The sequence below is a fragment of the Suncus etruscus genome, chromosome 6 (genome assembly GCF_024139225.1).
Source record: "Suncus etruscus isolate mSunEtr1 chromosome 6, mSunEtr1.pri.cur, whole genome shotgun sequence".
Lineage (NCBI taxonomy): Eukaryota > Metazoa > Chordata > Mammalia > Eulipotyphla > Soricidae > Suncus > Suncus etruscus.
This window is the reverse complement of record NC_064853.1, coordinates 67,564,818-67,584,121: the sequence shown is the minus strand read 5'-3', so window position 1 is coordinate 67,584,121 and position 19,304 is coordinate 67,564,818. Positions and strand designations below refer to the sequence as shown.

General features: G+C 42.3%; 1 protein-coding gene across 1 annotated transcript; it reads left to right on the top strand.

The window, feature by feature from the left end:
• The first annotated feature begins 2,414 nt into the window (after positions 1-2,414).
• On the top strand, positions 2,415-18,655 carry SSTR4 (somatostatin receptor 4). The gene is made up of 2 exons (XM_049775252.1): positions 2,415-4,243; positions 17,814-18,655. The coding sequence occupies exon 1, from the start codon at positions 2,481-2,483 to the stop codon at positions 3,645-3,647; it is 1,167 nt and encodes a 388-aa protein (XP_049631209.1). The 5' UTR covers positions 2,415-2,480; the 3' UTR covers positions 3,648-4,243; positions 17,814-18,655.
• Positions 18,656-19,304: the final 649 nt, after the last annotated feature.

Sequence of the window (19,304 nt, the reverse complement as noted above, 5' to 3'; positions counted from 1 at the left end):
ATATTAAGCGATTCGTTGTGAATAATCATGGAAAACAGCCTTTTGAATCTTTTTTATTAAATGCTAGCTTAATTTGCTGTAAGGAAGCATTAGGAATGGATTTTATAACTGGATGCTAACACTTCTCAAGGTTCACAGGAAAGATGGGACTATAGAAAATACATTTGAGGGAAATTCTTATTTTGGTTTTCAGGAAAAAATAAATCCAACTGTACCCAGGGTTTACTCCTAGCTCTAGATTCAGGAATCATTCCTGGTGGGCCCAGAGAATTGTATATGGTTTTGTAAACTCAATCTGTGTCAATCACTTGCAAAGAAAGTGCCCTACCGGGGCCGGAGAGATAGCATGGAGGTAAGGCGTTTGCCTTTCATGCAGGAGGTTATCGGTTCGAATCCCGGCGTCCCATATGGTCCCCCGTGCCTGCCAGGAGCAATTTCTGAGCCTGGAGCCAGGAATAACCCCTGAGCACTGCCAGGTGTGACCCCAAAACCACAAAAAAAATGCCCTACCCACTGGATTATGATTCTGTCCACATTTTAAGAGAAGAGTGGAAACTATCACTAAGAGGCAGAACAGAGGACAGAAGATGGGAATCTCTAAGCATCATTCCTTCTATTCAGAAGAGGCTTTCTGTAGAGACCATAACCAGTTCTCTTCTAGATCAGGCTAGAGAATAATCTGCCTCCTATTCCAGCCATATCTCCTTGTCTCCCACCCTCTTCTAACACTGGCATCACTAAAATGACAGTGGTCTCACTCCCTTCTTCATACTAGTTTTTCTCATGGATCAAAACGAGAAGAAGCTTTTGATCATAAGAGAATGAAGAAAAGAACGACATAAAGAAGTCTGCATAAAGATCTGCTATAAATCTTATAAATGAGTCCCTTTGGAGAACAGATACCCAGTCCAAAAAATGGGTCAACTCTCTTATTACCAAGTGCCAATCACTTATATACATGCTGCTTTCCACTCCACCTTCAATTTAAAGGAAAAAAAAAAAAACTTAGATCAATATATTTGAAAAGCTAGAGTCTTCCTTTGAAAAGTCATTTACAGTTGGCGTCAAACAGTCAAAGATCTCAGGACTAAGGATCTCCTCTGATTCCCTGACCCCACACAGAATAGTGTGACTTCATGCTCTTGCCATGTGTGTTTAGTCTCTGACCGGATTCCCAGCAGATCACCTTCAGCTCTAGACTTAACTGCTAGAGTTAATTCTGTATCTCCACAACTGCCACAGAGGGGCTGTGACCCCATTACACACACACTTTTGTGTGTGTGTGCTCAAGGTTTACTTTTAACTCTGCTCAGAGATCACTTCTGGAGATGCTCTCCTTGAACTATATAGAATGCCAAGGATAAAGAATTCTGGTTGGCCACTTGCAAGGCAAACACCCCCACCTCCTGGGAGCCTCTTCTATACCCCTCAAAATGATGCTGGCACTTTGCCAGGGATTTTGTTTAACCTGGGCACAAAATCAGCTGTTAAGGCTAGAGATGGAGGCCATCTGTTGGAATCCAGTCTGAGCCCAGAAGGCACATGGCAAGAGCATGAAGTCACACTAAGCTGTGTGATGTCAGGACATTTAGAGGGTTCCTTAGTCATTCGAGTTACAGAAATGTCCCGGCCCTGCTCAGAGGCATCTGCTTTGGGTATCTGCCTGAGCACATCCATCTCCCTTCCCTGGGCCTATCCCCCACCTCACCACATCCAAATCCAACTGAAAAATTTCACGATCAAAAAGTGATGGGGTTCAGGGAAGGGCTACCTGAAATCCGGGAGCTGGAGCACTCAGCGTGATGCCTGTAGGAGTCCAGGCTCCGCTGGCTGCGTGAAATGGGGCTAGTGAGGAGACAGACGCCGCAAGTCTTCAGAGAACTAGGAGGGGCGCGCGGGGGAAGGGGGTGCAGGCTCAGAGACTGGCTGGAAGCTGAGTTCGCTCAGGCTAGTCGCCTTCATTGCCTGGTGCCTCACCCAGAACGCAGGACTCTACGGACTCTAATCCCCATCCAAGGCAGCTGGGGGTCGGCCAGAAGGATAAATGCAAGTAATTGATCTGCCAGGGCGCAAAATCAGGATCGGAAATGAAGGACTGCGGAGGGGGATGCCCGAGGAGCACCGGGTAGGACCAGAGGCGGAGCTGGATCCCCCCTAAGGTGGCTCGGGAGGGGGAGGAGTAGGCAGCGGAGGTGGGAAAACAAGGCGACCTCCCCCACGCCCCCTGGCACTGGGGTACCCAGATCAAGAGCTCTGAATGACGAGGGCGAGGTAGTGCGACCCAGCCGGGCGTTCTCAGCAGCCTAGGGGCGCAGGGTGAGTGAACTGGGGTGCGCCCCCGCGCCAGCCTGTGCACACAATTGGGGCTGGCACCGAGCTGTGCGCGTCTGCGCCAGAGCTGATCCGGCGGGCAGCCCTAGATCTGCACCTGCCCTGCCGCTTGGCTCCGGCTCCTGCAGCCCGCCGAGAGGCCTCTGGCCATGAGCCGCGGCCCGACGCTGGCCCCCTGGGGCGAGGAAGGGCTGGACATCGACCGGCCCTTGGAGACCAATGCCAGCCTGGCCCCGCAGGACCAGCAAGAGCCGGAGGCAGGGTCCGAGGGCGAAGGGGAGGCTGGCATGATCGCCATCCAGTGCATTTATGCGCTCGTGTGCCTCGTGGGACTGGTAGGCAACGCCCTGGTCATCTTCGTGATTCTGCGCTATGCCAAGATGAAAACCGCCACCAACATCTACTTGCTCAACCTGGCCGTGGCAGACGAGCTCTTCATGCTCAGCGTGCCCTTCGTGGCTTCGTCGGCCGCCCTGCGCCACTGGCCCTTTGGCTCGGTTCTCTGCCGCGCAGTGCTCAGCGTGGACGGCCTGAACATGTTCACCAGCGTCTTCTGCCTCACGGTGCTCAGTGTGGACCGCTATGTGGCCGTGGTGCACCCGCTGCGCGCTGCCACTTATCGGAGGCCCCGAGTGGCCAAGCTCATCAACCTGGGCGTGTGGCTGGCGTCCTTGCTGGTCACTCTGCCCATTGCCATCTTCGCCGACACCAGGCCGGCTCGGGGTGGCCAGGCCGTGGCTTGCAACCTGCACTGGCCACACCCGGCCTGGTCTGCTGTCTTCGTTGTCTACACTTTCCTGCTGGGCTTCCTGCTGCCCGTCCTCGCCATCGGCCTGTGTTACCTGCTGATCGTGGGCAAGATGCGAGCCGTGGCCCTGAGGGCGGGCTGGCAGCAACGAAGGCGATCGGAGAAGAAAATCACGCGGCTGGTGCTCATGGTGGTGGCCGTATTCGTGCTCTGCTGGATGCCTTTCTATGTGGTGCAGCTGCTGAACTTGTTTGTGACCAGCCTGAACGCCATCATCAACCATGTGTCCCTCATCCTCAGCTACGCCAACAGCTGCGCCAATCCCATCCTCTATGGTTTCCTCTCTGACAACTTCCGCCGTTCTTTCCAGAGGGTTCTGTGCCTGCGCTGCTGCTTCCAGGACGAGGGTGGAGGTGCAGAGGAGGAGCCCCTCGACTACTATGCCACTGCTTTCAAGACCAGAGCTGGGGCAGGGTGCATGTGCCCCCCAATACCCTACCAGCAGGAGCCCGTGGCGCCACAAGCCAGCCAAAAGCAGGTCCCCCTGACTAAAACTACCACCTTCTGAGGAGTCTTCTCAACACCCGCGTGACCACCCGCTAGTATGCTGCTTCCCTGGATGCACCTCACAAACACAGATTGTGCCCCCCACAGCCAACGCCTTCCTTATTCCTCCTAGCCTGTGTATTGAGGCTTCTCTGTGTGTCCCTTTCCCCAGGACTGGCTTTCAGAAGGTCGACTTTGGGAAAGAGGATAGAACTCTGAGAACAGAACGTCTGGCTATATTTTTCCAGAAAGAGGAAAGACTGGCCATTTGCATGTGTCTTGCTCCGGCCAGTCTAAACAGAAGATTATTTAGAGGCATCCTTGCTCTCAGCTTTGTTTTGAAGTAGGGACAGAGCAGCTATGGAAAGAGAAGAGAAGAAGATGCTTGCAAACATATGCCCTTCCCTTCTTTTTCTGGGCTTTTTTCTATGTGTGATGTGTATGGTACTTCCTGGGGTGCCAGCTTTGTGACCCCAAAACTCCTGCTTGCTTGTGTAACAAGTGATCCTGCTTCTCCTGCGCTGTTCACCTCTTGCTTCTGTTGCTGTCTCCCTGTGAGCACAAAAGATTTGAAGAAATGTGACATGTTGTAAGGTTTGCTGTGAAGCCTAAAACCAGGTTAGTAATAGAATTTCTTAAAGATATATTTATTGCCTCATCCTATTGGAATGTGAGCCTGAGATCTCATTGATGTGGCAATTTATAACATGCTATCAATGCGAGGAAAACTGGGAAGGGAAACGAGGAGCAGCAAGTGCAGATGGAAATTAGCCTCGATTTTTGAAAGCTCAGCCATTCACTGGTTAAAAATCAAAACAAAAAAAAAAACTTCATCATTGAGTAAAACATCAAGCTGGTGTATAAAATAAATATATACAAGCTGAACATGATACAAAATAAAAGCATAATGTCTGTCTGATGCTAAAGCAAGTATAAATGATCTTTTCTAATAAAAAAAAATAGTTGGTTTACAGGGAACTTCAACTGTGCCTTCTGCCAAAAGTAGAAGGAAATGGAAATAAGTGTTTGCAAATGAAAAGGACTTCCAGTTCTGATTTTGGAACCTGGAGGTTAAAAATGCTCTTAGAATATTCTGTGGGAGATCCCACCTGACTTAGTAAGACAAAGGAACATGTATGCTTGACCACAAGTCCCACTGGAGAAAGACAGAGAAGAGCAGAGTACTTACAATGAGATACCTACATTTCAATACACCATGAAACTATGCAGAGCTACGGACATCAAAATTTCCAGATAAAATTTCCCCATCCCATCACCTGCAAACTCAGAGGGCAGTGTTCGGGCCTGCCCAAACAGGCAGGTGGGATTTGCACTGGACACAGTAGAGACCGGCAAGTCTGCCTGGGAGAAGCCCTTCTTCTTGTCAGGGACAAGCAGGGAAAGCACTTTGCTTTCACATTTTTCTTGCATATAAGCAAGTGTTGAATTTGTGGGAAATAGGTGAAAAAGCTCAATTATGTCCTAGACTCCAGTGTTGTATGCATCAAGCAAGTGACTGCTGCCCAGAGTGCTTCATCCTTTGTGACATATCTACCAGCAACTTCATAGGGTGACTCACTCTGAGCATCTCACTTTGTACACTTTCTATTGGGTTTATATCCCAATAAAATTTACATCCAAGACACTTTATATCCCTTTCTGAACTAAACAAAGACCCACTTTTGCCTAAACTGACTTTGGAAACTTACCTCTCCTCATGGCTGACCAGCAGAACCATCTATAAGACAGTGGTAAGATATTGGTGTGTCTGGATGGCTGAAGTGGAGGCACAGGTCTTTAGAGGATATATATTCAGGAATCAGAGGATCTCCTTTCCTCTGTAGATAGTCAGTCTGTACTGTGTAAAAGAGACATGATTAAATTGGGATCTCTTAATGAAAGCACAGAGTACTTCAAGCTCCCAAACATTAGAGTGTGGGCATTCACAATGCAACCATGCCAACACTCAGAGACATCACCCATCTCTCTTGTAAGTACCAAGTAGAACTACCTGGGATCCTGGAGTAAACCAGTGCTGTGGTCTCTGTGGATTTTTATGTGCACATAATTTCTTATTGGACCTTAAAAATTAATCGTTTCTTTGTTCTCTAGTTTCTGGAAAATGCATCCAGGCTGATAGCAGGGGCTGAAGTGTCCAGTCCACTAAAAATGATCTGAAATAATGTAGGCTTTTAAGTCCTTGCCCTGGTGTGGTTTGGAACTCAGTTCTTTTTATCATTTTCCCAAAGAGCCTAAATGGCACCAACCAGACATTAAAATAACACTTACCTGACTCAATAGAAATGTGGGCTTTCTCAAGTTGCACAAGAGGAGTTTTATTTTCAGAAAACAAAATGTTTAAAGAATTGTGATTTTAAAAGTTACTCATAGTTTAGTTTTAGACATAAACTGTTTCAGGACCAATCCCATCCCCATGACAACCACCCTGCACCAATGTTCCCAGAGTCCATCCCATACCACTACCCTTCACTTTCAACCTGCCAGCATAACTAAGGCACCTTTTTTTAATTTGGGTCTCATGATTTCATTGTTGTTGACTTTGGCTTGAATATTTTTTCTGTATTTTTTAACACCACCAATGTATCTTTGACCCTTTTGTCTCTGTTCCCAGACATTTTATATGTGTTTTTCTCCTCAACTCAAAAGAAATGTAAGCTTTGTAACCTAATGGTTGATTGTTAAAGTGGTGGAGCAGCCTTAGGTTATGCAAAGAAAAGCCTATAAGAAATAGGGGGCCTCCTGAATTGAACCCAGGAACTGTGATTGTATGTCTCTAGGCCATAGTTTCCACTCAAAGTATCCATAAAGGAAGACTAAGTTTTGACTTTTTCCCAGCTACAATCTCTTCTTTCTCAATATCATTGGAGAGTTGTGCTGACAGTGGGAGATTAAGATGTCTTTCTTTCACATCTAATGTGCCTCAAGCACATGTTAAAAATGAGCATTAATACTTCCCTTGACTCCATATAAATAAAAAGTACATTGGAGCAGATATACATTGAAATGCCTATTGACCATTCTCACCATTCTCCTTTTTAGCTATAACAACTTCCAAAGTCTTGCTGCTTAGCAACTCAAACTTAGCAAGAAATCCTAAGCATTAGTCCAGGGACCCACTGTAGTATGCTTATCTAAGTTTGTTGCGACAGTTGGTTCCCTAAAACTCCTCATGGTTTGTGTACAGGGATTCTGAGTCACTGATGGAGTTGATGGGGTTCAGAGCCACAGATGCTTGTCACTTACTAGGAGTTCAGCTATGCAGGCATGTTTTACCTTGGTTCTCTGCTTACTGAAACTAGGGAAAACAGTTTGGGTCTTGAGTGAGAATTAAAACATTTATATCGGAAGAAGAAATCAAACTTAGCCACCTGTCAAATGCATTTGTCCAGTTGTGAGTCGCTTTAAATTTCCTGTTTAATGACTAGCTCTCTTTTCTGTCCTGTCTATTTGTTTTCGGGTGCTGAGGAAGATGGTGCTTCAATATGACAAGCAGTTTCTCCTCAGTTTATAATAAAAAAAATTTAAGCATTGTTTCTTTGATTAAAGATAAATGCTACTTAACTTTATTTCTTTCTAATTTTTTTGAGATTTTTTAAAATTATTTTTAGTGCATTTTAGAAATCGACTTTTCTTTTTTTAAAAAAAAATGTGTATTGTGACCAAAGTGAATTACAAATCTTCCACAGTAATATTTAAGGTACATAATGACAATGAATCAGGGGCCTTCCTACTACCAGTGCTGTCCTCCCTCCACCCCTGTTTACACTCAGCATGCACCCCATAGCTCCCTCCTTTGATCCTGGAATGCTAGTGTAACTGGTCCCCTCTGGGATAGCTTGTTGTAGATTGGGTATCGATTCTGTTATCATTGCCTTTGGGATTGGTGTTCAGGTCTTATCATTTTTTATTTCCACTCAATGTTCATACCACTGTTTGGTCCTGGTACCATTCCTCTCCGCTCAATTTATGAGGCAGAGTAAGATGATTCAAATTACGTGGTTCTGTTGGAAATAAAAGAACAGGAAAAGGAAAAGAAAAAATTATTTGAGCACCATGGTTACAAAAATGTTCCTGGGTGAAAGTGATAGCACAGTGGTAGTAAAAATGGCATGCATTTAGACTCAGCTGACCCAGGAATGACCTGAGTTCCCTGAAACTGAGGACTATACAGGAGGATTCTGAGAAATGGTCCTAAGAGTCATTGTTTTAGCACAGCCATTACCTTCCCTCTCCTCATCCCACACACAGTCATGGAGAGAAAGGATATAGTCAGAAGAGGCTGAGATACGTATGCAAAGGACTTTATAGGAAACAGAATTTGCAAAGGCTGTGCGATGAAAGGCAGTGAAGTGCCTAAGGAGACCAGAGCATTCTCAGAAGCAAGGCCACTAGTTGCTCAGACACCCTACTGCTGACTATCCCACCCTCACCCCCACCTTAGAACATAGAACCATGCACAGGACAGTGGTACCAGGCTCCTAGAAGAGGCTTGGGTAGAACAAACTCAGAAACTCTTGAGTCTAAGTATGTCTATCCCTATGAAGTGGTAGGTTGTAACCGTAGCATTACAACCTGCATGAATTTTGTATCAGCAGAAAGTCAGTTACCAATCCTATGAGTTGACTGACTTTGTGTCCAAAGGAAAGGGGATTTTTTTTAAAAGTAATATCTTTATTTAAACACCATGATTACAAACATGATTGTAGTTGGGTTTCAGTCATAAAAAGAACACCCTTCTTCACCAGTGCAACATTCTCATTACCAATGCCCCATCCCACTCCCCGCCTCACCCCACCTGTATTCAAGACAGGCTTTCTACTTTCCTCACTCATTGACATTGCTATGATAGTTCTCACTGTAGTTATTTCTCTAACTACACTCACCACTCTGTGGTGAGCTTAATATCCTGAATCGGTCCTTCCAACCCTCGTCTCTGGGAATTATTTCAATGATGTCTTTTATTTTTCTTAAAGCCCATAGATGAGTGAAACTATTCTGGGTCTTTCTCCCTTTGACTTATTTCACTCAGCATAATATATTTCATGTATATGCATATAGAAAAGTTTTATGACTTCATCTCTCCTGACAGCTGCATAATATTTCTTTTGTATAAGTACCACAGTTTCTTTAGCCATTCATCTGTTGAAAGGTATGTTGGTTGTTTCCAGGGACTGGTTATTGTAAATAGAGCTGCAATGAATATAGGTGTGAGGAAGGGATTTTTGAATTGTATTTTTGTGTTCCTAGGGTATATCCCTAGAAGTGGTATAGCTGGATCATATGGGAGTTCAATTGCCAGTTTTTTGAGGAATTTATATTGTTTTTCATAAAGGCTGGACTAGACAGCATTCCCACCAGCAGTGAATAAGAGTTCCTTTCTCCCCACATCCCTGCCAGCACTGATTATTCCTGTTCTTTGCTATGTGTGCCAGTCTCTGTGGTGTGAGATGGTACCTCACTGTTGTTTTGATTTGATTTGCATCTCCTTGATAATTATTGGTGTTCTTTGTGATGTGTGCCAGTCTCTGTGGTGAAAGGGGATATATTTTTTTTAATTTTCAAAAGAACTTACATTAAACATTTTCCAAGGGAATTATTTTAATGGTGTCTTTTATATTTCTTAAAGCCCATAGATGAGTGAATTAGTATTGCTCATCAATTTGTGTTTTCTCTCTCAGGCAGTTTCATTCAATAAAATATATCTTGCTTAACTAAGTAAAAGAAAAGAATAGGACAGAATTAGAGATATGCAGTTCAGAAACAGATCCCGACTACCAACCGACCCCATCTACCAACCCAGAATGGCTATAGGAAAACTACCTTCTCCTGGGAAAAGGTACAGATTGCTGGATTTTGCTACTCAACATGTGTGCAACGCCAGGATAGGGCAAATTCAATACTTATGTAATTACCAATGACAGAGAATGACCAGCAATGCTGCAGAGAATTGTTTGGGGTGTTTTTTTCTTTGTTATAATTTTGTCTTTCTTTTACCCTCCCATTCCTTCTCTTCTTCATTGCTATGGATATTGTTTATTTACTTTTGTGATGACATCATAGGAGGGAGGTGGTTGTTCAGAATTAAAGATGTAGTTTCACAAGGGTTACTCACTAGGTTATGATATGAAGCCTCATTCCCCCACCCTTTCTCCCTAGGTAACTTGACCTTACCTGCAAGACCCCGCCCATTCCTGGGAGGGGTCTTGGGAAAGGTAGATAAGGCTTTTGACCCAGAGGATTAGGCCCCTTCTGCCCTGCTGGGCTCTCTGGCTTTTGGGTCTCTGCCTTTTGGTCTTTGACCAGCATGGAGGTCAAAGGGAAGATGGCTGACAGGAGTTAAGACGCAGGGCTACCTAAGAATGGCTGTGCTTGAAAGGTTATGAGATAGGCCACACACATGTGGTGAATAGGGCATGAATAAAGTTGATGCCTCCTGATGCCTGCCTGTGAGTGAGTTCAATACCCGTTGCTTTCCTGGACCCCAGACCCTCCGGTTGATGGGGGATGAAGTCACGTAGCCGGGGCCTAAGGACAAAAGCCTCCATCCTTCACCATCCACCACCATAATTAATTATTTGATTCAACAATGATACTTGCACACTCTGATCCTGGTGATCACCAAGATTCTTTTCAATCCTTTCCTTGTAAAACTTTCATACATGCTCATCACGGTGCCCTCTCTTTGTTGAAGTACACATTTATGTGTGGTTCTGCTGAGAGCAGCATTAGTGATGTTCCTGTGCTCAGCAGAGTTCCAGATTCCTGGTTAATTCTTTGATTTATGGTGTTTGCTAAAGTGGGTCCTACCACTGTGTGTGTGTGTGTGTGTGTGTGTGTGTGTGTGTGTGTGTGTGTGTGTGTGTTTTGAGTATATGGTGCTTATAGATACTTGGTTATGATGCTGTTAGAAATGATTGTGGTATTGAGAATCACACAGTGAAAAGCTGCTGGGCTCTAACAGCACTTGTGGGATTTGACATTCTATTCTATTCTCTTCTTTTTTCTTTCTTTCTTTCTTTCTTTCTTTCTTTCTTTCTTTCTTCTTTCTCTTTTTTCTTTCTCTTTCTTTCTTTTTCTTTCTTTCTCTCTTTTTCTCTTTCTCTCTTTTTCTTTCTCTCTCTCTTTCTCTCTCTCTTTCTTTCTTTCTCTCTCTCTTTCTTTCTTTCTTTCTTTCTTTCTTTCTTCTTTTGAGCAGTCATCCCAACACCACTTGTTGAAGTTTCCTTGCTTCATTTTGTGGTTTTTTTTGAGCCTTTATCAAAGCTTAATTGATTGTAAGTCTGTTGTTAATTTTCTAAATACTCAAGTCTATCCCATTGATCTATGGGTCTATCTTTATTCCAATACCATGAGGTTTTGATGACTATTACTTTGTAATACAATTTAATGTTGGGATAAGTGTTGCCTCCCATCTACTCTTTTTTCTAAGGATACCTCTAGCAATTCCTGGGTCTTTGTTCTTCCAAATAAATTTCAGGAGTGTTTTTCCCCATTTTTAAGAAATGTCAAGGGTATCTTTAGAGGAATTGCATTAAATCTGTACAATGCTTTGGAAAGTATGGCCATTTTAATAATGTTGATCCTCCCAATCAATGAGTTAGATATATACCTTCATTTCTTTGCATCTACTTTTATTTCTCGAAACAGTGTTTTGTAATTTTCTTTTATAGGTTCTTTACCTCCTTAGTTAGGTTGACTCCAAGGTAAATGAGTTGCTATGCACTATTATGAAAGAGATTTTTTTTAATTTAGAGATTTTATTATTTATAAACCAGTTTTACAATTAATGATCACCACATATCTATGTCTACTTTAAATTTTTACATTACTTTACTCTAAATTCTTTTTTATATATATTTTATTTTAACACCTTGATTACATACATGATTGTGTTTGGGTTTCAGTCATGTAAAGAACACCCCCCATCACCAGTGCAACATTCCCATCACCAATGTCCCAAATCTCCCTCCTTTCCACCCAACCCCGCCTGTACTCTAGACAGGCTTTTGGGATTTTTTAATATTTATTTTTCTATTAATATTTGTACATAAGGTCATTGATTTTCATGTATTGTGTAGCCTGAACTTTGGTATACTAATCTATTGTTTCTACAAGGTTTTTTTTTTTGTAGATTCTTTAGGGTTTTCTAAATATAGAATAATGTCACCTGCAAATAGTGAAAGCTTAACTTCTTCTTTTCTTATCTGGATGCCCTTGATATCTTTTTCTTGCCTAATTGCTATGGCAACTACTTCCAGTACTATGTTGAATAGGAGTGTCGAGAGGCAGCAGCCTTGTCTTGTGCCAAATTTTAGAGGAAAAGCTTTAAGTTTTTCCCCATTGAGCATAATATTTGCCATGAGCTGAGGTAAATGGACTTGACTATATTGAAAAAAATTCCTTCCATTCCCATCTCATTGAGAGATTTTTATCATGAAGAGATGTTAGACTTTACCTCATGCTTTCTCTGCATCTATTGATATGAGCATATGGTTTTTATTTTTCCCTTTGTTTATATTATATTGCTGTGTTATATTGATTGACACGTGTGTATTAAACCACCCTTGCATCTCTGGGGTGACTCCTATGTGGTCATGGTGTATGGCCTTCTTGATGAGAGTTTGGATTCTGCTCAGTAGGATTTTATGAGGATCTTTGCTTCTTTGTTCATCAAAGATATTGGTCTGTAACTCTTTTGTGGTACTCTATTCTTTTGGTATTAAGGTGATGTTATCTTTGTAGAAACTATTTGGAAGTTTTCAGTTTTCTGGAAGATCCTGAAAAGGATTGGTAGTAGGTCCTCTTGAAAAGTTAGAAAGAATGTGTTAGTGAATCCATCTGGTCCTGTGCTTTTGTTTTGGGGAAGACTTGATTACCAATATTATTACCTCAATAGTGGTGGACTTATAAAAATATGTCAGAACAGCTTGGTATAACCTTGGAAGATTATAGGAGTCCAAGAATTTATCTATTTCTTCCAGGTTCTCATGTTTTCTGGCAAAGAGTTTCTCAAAATAATATCTAATTAACCTTTGGATTTCTGTAGTGTCTGTAATGATCTCCCCACTTTCTTTTTTCTTTTTGTTTCGGGGCCACACCTAGTGATGCTCAGGGGTTACTCCTGGCTATGAACTAATACATTGCTCCTAACTTGGGAAACCATATAGGATGCCGGGGGATCTAACCATGCTCCATCCTAGGCTTTAGAGAGAAAAATCTAAAGTAGAAAATTTCTACTTTGGGCCCGGAGAGATAGCACAGCGGTGTTTGCCTTGCAAGCAACCGATCCAGGACCAAAGGTGGTTGGTTCGAATCCCGGTGTCCCATATGGTCCCCCGTGCCTGCCAGGAGCTATTTCTGAGCAGATAGCCAGGAGTAATCCCTGAGCAATGCCGGGTGTGGCCCAAAAACCAAAAAAAAAAAAAAAGAAAATTTCTACTTTAGAGAAGTTTTATTATTTCCTTCCATCTTCCTATTTTTGGTTGATTTAGTTGCTCTTTTTCCAAAAGTTTAAGCTGCGCCATTTAATTATTTATGTAGGCCTCTTCTTCCTTTCTTTAAAGGCTTTGAGTCATTAAGTTTATCAGATGTTGTCTATCTGTAAAGCTGTGCCTTTGTATTTGAATATAAGTCTGGCTGGGTGAACTATTCTTGTTGAATCATTTAGTTGAGTTTTGTCACTATAGCCCACCATTGCCTTTGGGCTTTCAGAGATACTTTTGAAAAATCTGCTGTAAATCTTAAGGATGCTCTTTTGTACATGATTTTCATTGTTGATTATGCTGCCTTCAGTATTTTTTCTGTCTTGAGAGTTACCATTGTGACTGGGATGTGCAGTGGAATGTCTTTCTTTGGATCTCTTTACCCAGTACTCTTTGGCCATGTAGTATTTGGTTGGATGCATTCTTTTTTTTTTTCATATTTTTTTTGTTTGTTTTTGGGCCACACCCGGCGGTGCTCAGGGGTTACTCCTGGCTGTCTGCTCAGAAATAGCTCCTGGCAGGCACGGGGACCATATGGGACACCGGGATTCGAACCAACCACCATAGGTCCTGGATCGGCTGCTTGCAAGGCAAACACCGCTGTGCTATCTCTCCGGGCCCTGGATGCATTCTTTAGCTCTGGGAGTTTTTCTGCAATGATGTCCTTGAGTGTTGTTTTGTTTTGTTTTGTTTTGTTTTGGGGCCACACCCAGTGATGCTCAGGGGTTACTCTTGGCTATGTGCTCAGGAATTGCTCCTGGCTTGTGGGGCCATATGGAATTTCCAGGGATCAAACTGTGGTCTGTCTTAGGTTAGTGCATTCAAGGCAAATGCCCTACCGCTTGTGCCACTGCTCCAGCCCCATGACTGTTGTTGGGTTTTTTTTTGTTTTTTGGGTTTTTTTTTTATGGAGATTATCTTTCAGGGCCTCTGTGACTCTAATGATTCTTACATTGTTTCTATTGAGTTTATCTCAGACCTCTATTTTTATTTGTTCACACTCTTTAAGGATTTTTTTCCATCATCTGATCTTTGTTTTAAGGTTCTTTTCCAGCCTCTTCTGATGTATGTAGTTGTTATACCTCTCATCTTTCAGCTCACTGATTCTGTCTTCAGCAGCTGTTACTCTGTTAGTGAGGCTTTCCAGTGAAGTTTTTATTTCAGCTACTAAGATTTTTAGCCCTGATATTTTAGTTTGGAGGTTTTTATTTTTACTTTAATGTCCTCTTGATTCTTATTTGTGGTTCCTTGGTTTTCACCATGGGTTCTTTGAGTTAATCGAACATCCTCCAAATTTTCTCTCTAAAGTTTTTCTCTGAAAGTCTATGTAGGTGGTTGGTACTTGTTGGGTCTTCAGATCCATCATTCTCTAAGCATAGTGACGTTCTGAGATGCTTTCCCACAGTATTCTTTGTAGTGTGTTTTCTTCTACGTGTTGTGCTGGTGTACATTGATTGTGGAATAAGCCATGCCATGAGCGAATTGGGATCATCTGCACTCCTCTGCTTTTATGTTTCTGGATAGGAGAAATCTGTGTTCCCTCAGAAAAGGAGGGCCATTGACTCTCAGGTTAAATTTGTCCTTTGAGGGAGGAAGTACTCATTCCTCTCTTTCTCAGGGCTTCTACCAGCCTTAGCCCCAAGTTGGTGTTCCTATTGCTTTTGTGTCTCTAGGCAGGAGAAGCCTGTGTTCCCTCGTCCACCAAAATTTCTTTAGATATTTTGAAGATGCTATTACTTATCTTCTTACTACATTTTTGTTGTTGCTTATTTTCATGTAGTAAAATTTACTCTTTGTGTGGTGAAGTTTTGCGAATTTTGACAAACTTATAAAACTATGGGAAGTAATTCAATTTCCCTTAGCTTTCCTTTATGATATGATCCATGCCCTGATGAGGCCAGACGATAACTGCATGAAAGGGTGGTAGTAGACAAGGGAGCATAATTCAGGATGAGTATAGTGTTACCAAAATCCAAAGAGAGCACCCAATCCTACTTTTTCCTGAACAACTTCTTCAAGGATGGCAGAGTACATTCAGGAAACATTTTCTTCTTCATATCCTGAATTTAAAATAAAATATTCTGTGCTCCAGAACTCACTCATAAAAAATGAAGTTTGAGTATTTTTCTGAGCATTTGCTAATTGCTAAGTGACCTCATAGGCTCCTATTATTTACAGAGGGTAGTGGAAATTGGAACTTTGAACTTTTTTATGATTCTGTCCTCAGGGATCACACTTGATAGTGTCAGATCCTATTCCTGGCTCTGTGCTCAGCAGTGCTTTTTGGATTATATGCCATGTTAGGGATTAAATCAGGTTGGCTGCATGCAAGACAAGCACCTTAACCTCTATAACTATATTTCTATGGCCTCTAGCCATTATTGATTGTTATTAATATTAATCATTATTATGATGATTATAAGTATAATTAATATTAATTATTAATAATGGCCTCTAGCCATTATTCTTAGTAAGAGTTTGTAATACTTAGAGAGCACAGATGTCCATTTAACTTGATGGCTCTGAGCTCCCATTCATTAGAACCATTTCCACAGGCTGTGCTCTGCAAGTGGATTGTTGCTGACTCAGTGTCCAAAGCTCTATAGGCTTCTTGTATAGTATGACTCTGCCATTACTCTGAAAATTCAGATTTGTGAAACAGAAAAGTAGGATTTGCCTGTGCTTTTCATGGGCTTTTTTCACTTCATGTTGCTATTAGATTCTGTTCAAGATTGAAAAATAGATGAATCAGCTTCTAGTAAGAGGCACCAAAAGCATGCCTTCAATTTGGGGAGTTTAATTTTGTATTATCATTTTCAGCTGAACGTTGATAATATCCATGGATCGTGGTGAGGTTGTATAAGGCTGAAGATTTACTGAGTGGGCAGGACCCTGTTCTCAAGGAAACTTAATGATATGAAAATTGGAGGCAGAGGAAAATAGATTCTTTGCTCTATTTTGCTCATTCAATCAAGCAGCCCTGAACAAGCAGTGTGGGAAAGTGTATCTGTGGTCCTCAAACTTTTTAAACAGACACCAGTTCACTGTCTCTCAGACCGTTGAAGGGCCAGACAATAGTAAAAACAAAAACTATGAACAAATTCCTATGCACACTGCATATATCTTATTTTTAATTGAAGAAACAAAACAGGAACAAATACAATATGTGGCCCATGAGCCGTAGTTTGAGGACCACTGGTGTAAGTGCTTGGACAGAAGGAAAATTTCAGAATGCAATGTTAAGAAGCTGTCACACGTTGAACATATAAAAGAAAATGAGTTTTCATTTTGGTATAATGTCAACAATAAAATGTCCTATTTCCAATATTTATTTCAAGAAGAACATGGCCTAGGATCATGGAACCCAATGTGTTTTGTTTTCACTTTCTTTACTGTGTCCCTAAATCTTCTCTGTTCTTTGCTTCCTAATTTCCTTTGGGCATGACTTTGAGCTAATGCAGCCAGGGTTCTCATGTCTTTTGTGATCACTTTTAAAACATGCTGAAAAAGATTTTTATTCTATTAGAATTTGATGTTAAAACAACATTGTATTTCTCTTGTGAGGGGAAATCAGTTGTTGGCCTACATCTGAACCTGCTGACCAAAAATGGGAGAAAGGACTCTCTTAAAACAAAAAAGGCAGTGCTGAACCCAGAGCACAATCTGCAAAATAAAGAAAGAGCAGGGCGTTGCCTATATTATTTTATGAAGAAATGCCTGGAAAGGTCAGCACATGTGTTTTCAAGTGAGTCCATACCCCCTACTGAGACACCCCATGAAAACGTGTTTTTAATGTATTCTTTCTAACCTCCGTTTTCCCTGAAGAGATGACATCATTAACTCCTAACACAAGCCAAAGGGAACACAAAAAATTACAGCTTGGATATCTTCTGTTACCTGACCTGTCCACACCCAGGGACCTCAGGAAGAGTGTGGCTGAGTAGGGGTTTACCGCATAGGATCGAGCAGACTGAACAGTCATTTCCCTTACACGGTCCTTACTTCCTATCACCAGCTTCAAGTTCCACTTCCCAGTGGTTGCAAGATGTGGCGGTTAGCCCACTTTTATGTTTATTTACATACTCGAAGTGACTGATCTAGTTTTTGTGCAGTACAAATTCAAAATATGAGGTGAAGGAGCAGGGGACTGGGAGATAGAGGAGTCAAGTTTGTATTCAAACCTGTTTGTTAGGAGTTAGAGCAATAATAATGCAGGTCAGTCATGTCTCTAGGAAGAGATTGACTTTAGTTCCAGTCCTCAGCATTCTATGTGGTCTCCCAGTAATTCTGGAGTACAAAAACAGGGCTAACTGAGGCAGAGGTAACTGAGCACCATCAAGTGTGATCCAAAAATAAAAACAGAAACAGAACAAAATAAAATTCCATTTGTTCAAAGTAAAGAGAACCAGACCTTCTGAACTTGGCTTACAAAATCTCTTTGTGACTCCAGCGTGATAGCGTGACATGGAGGATCCTAGTAAGAATTCCAAAAGGGGTGGGTGTGGCTATGGTGAAAGTCAAGAAGGAAAGAGCCTCTTGCAGGATGTAAAGTGAACTCCAATAGTAATAGTGTGGAGAGGAGGAAGGAGAGATTCCGGAAACTTTCTGGTGTGGTGTAAGCTTTCCCCAAGAATCCAACGAACATTGGGTCGTTTCTAAACTGAACGGTGTTTCCTCTGTTGCAGATTCTTCTTCAATGTTGCTGATCTTGAGAGCCCATGTGACACTACTGAGCAAGAGAGAAGAGGGGGAGATACTACCAGTATTACTTCCCCCACAGTCACAGTTCTTGGACACACGCCAATTTTCTTTCACTTTGGCCTGCTGAAAGCCCAAAGGGTGCTTTGAGTAGCACACTCTTCCTCTAAGTGATTTTTCAGGGAGCACAATGGAAGAGATCTTGGCACCCAGATACTATGCTAGACCTTGTGACTAGGAATATCAGATCTTTACAGCAGGATTTTATAACTCTTAAAGGTTATCTTCTCCCCCATGCCAACATCTCCCTCTTGAAACTCCACTTATGCTCCAATATTCACTGTGACTGAGATGGACAATTTTTCTTTCAATTTTTCTTCCATTTTGCCTTAAAATAACCTTCGCACTCTCTATGTGACCTTAAACTTGCCCTCAAGATACTGAAGATTGCAACATACCATTTTTCTCTAGTCACTTGTTATTCACTAATTTACTGGCAATGAAGCTGACAGGTATTCGGTACCTGCTGTGTGCTAGGAAATCCCTGGCTCACCTTGTCTAATCCTCATGGAAACTATGAGGCAACACTTTTAGTAGCCAGTCTTACAACTGTAAAGGAGTTGGGTGATACATATTCACAGTGATCACTGGTGTAAAGGGAGGGTGCAAATATGACATTCCATATATGTGACACTCCACATTAACCTTGCAGGATATGTGCTGGAGAATCTTGAAGATCTCTTCCTATGTAAATAACTTTACAAATGGCTGTTACCCTCCCCAAATAGTCTTATTACTTCAACAGAATATTAGCATGCTCTTGTCAAAATTCCTTGTGTGTGATTTCTTGTTTGTTTTTATTTTTTTGGTTTTTGGGCCACACTCGGCAGTGCTCAGGGGTTACTCCTGGCTGTCTGCTCAGAAATAGCTCCTGGCAGGCACGGGGGACCATATGGGACACTGGGATTCGAACCAACCACCTTTGGTCCTGGATCGGCTGCTTGCAAGGCAAGCTGAATCTGACCCTCTTTACTCACCAGGTACCTTGTCCTCTGCCTGGGATTGCTAATGTGGGGCCTGTGCACATCATTCTTTTCATCCAACTATTCTCCCTAGAGCTGCCTTTGGCTCACCCTTGCTTTTCCTTCAAGTCTAGGGTTCCATGTCATCTCACCATAGAAGCTTTTCCTAGTCTTTTTTTGGTCTTTATTCTGTCACCCAGTTCAACTCCCCAGCTCTTAGCACTTTATGTAAGTTAAATGCACTTTTCAGCTGAGCATTTGTTTTATTTTTTCCTTCTTACTAGAGTAAAAGATTTTCTAGAGACAATGGTCAGGTTTGGGGAGCTCCATAACCACACCTATCACTATACTTGGCATAGGGAAATTCATTCTTGAAACTAACCTAATCAAAGGAGTTGGACCTGAGCATGGGCTGAAATAGTCAGAAAGCAAAATCTGACCTTTCCAAAGACAACA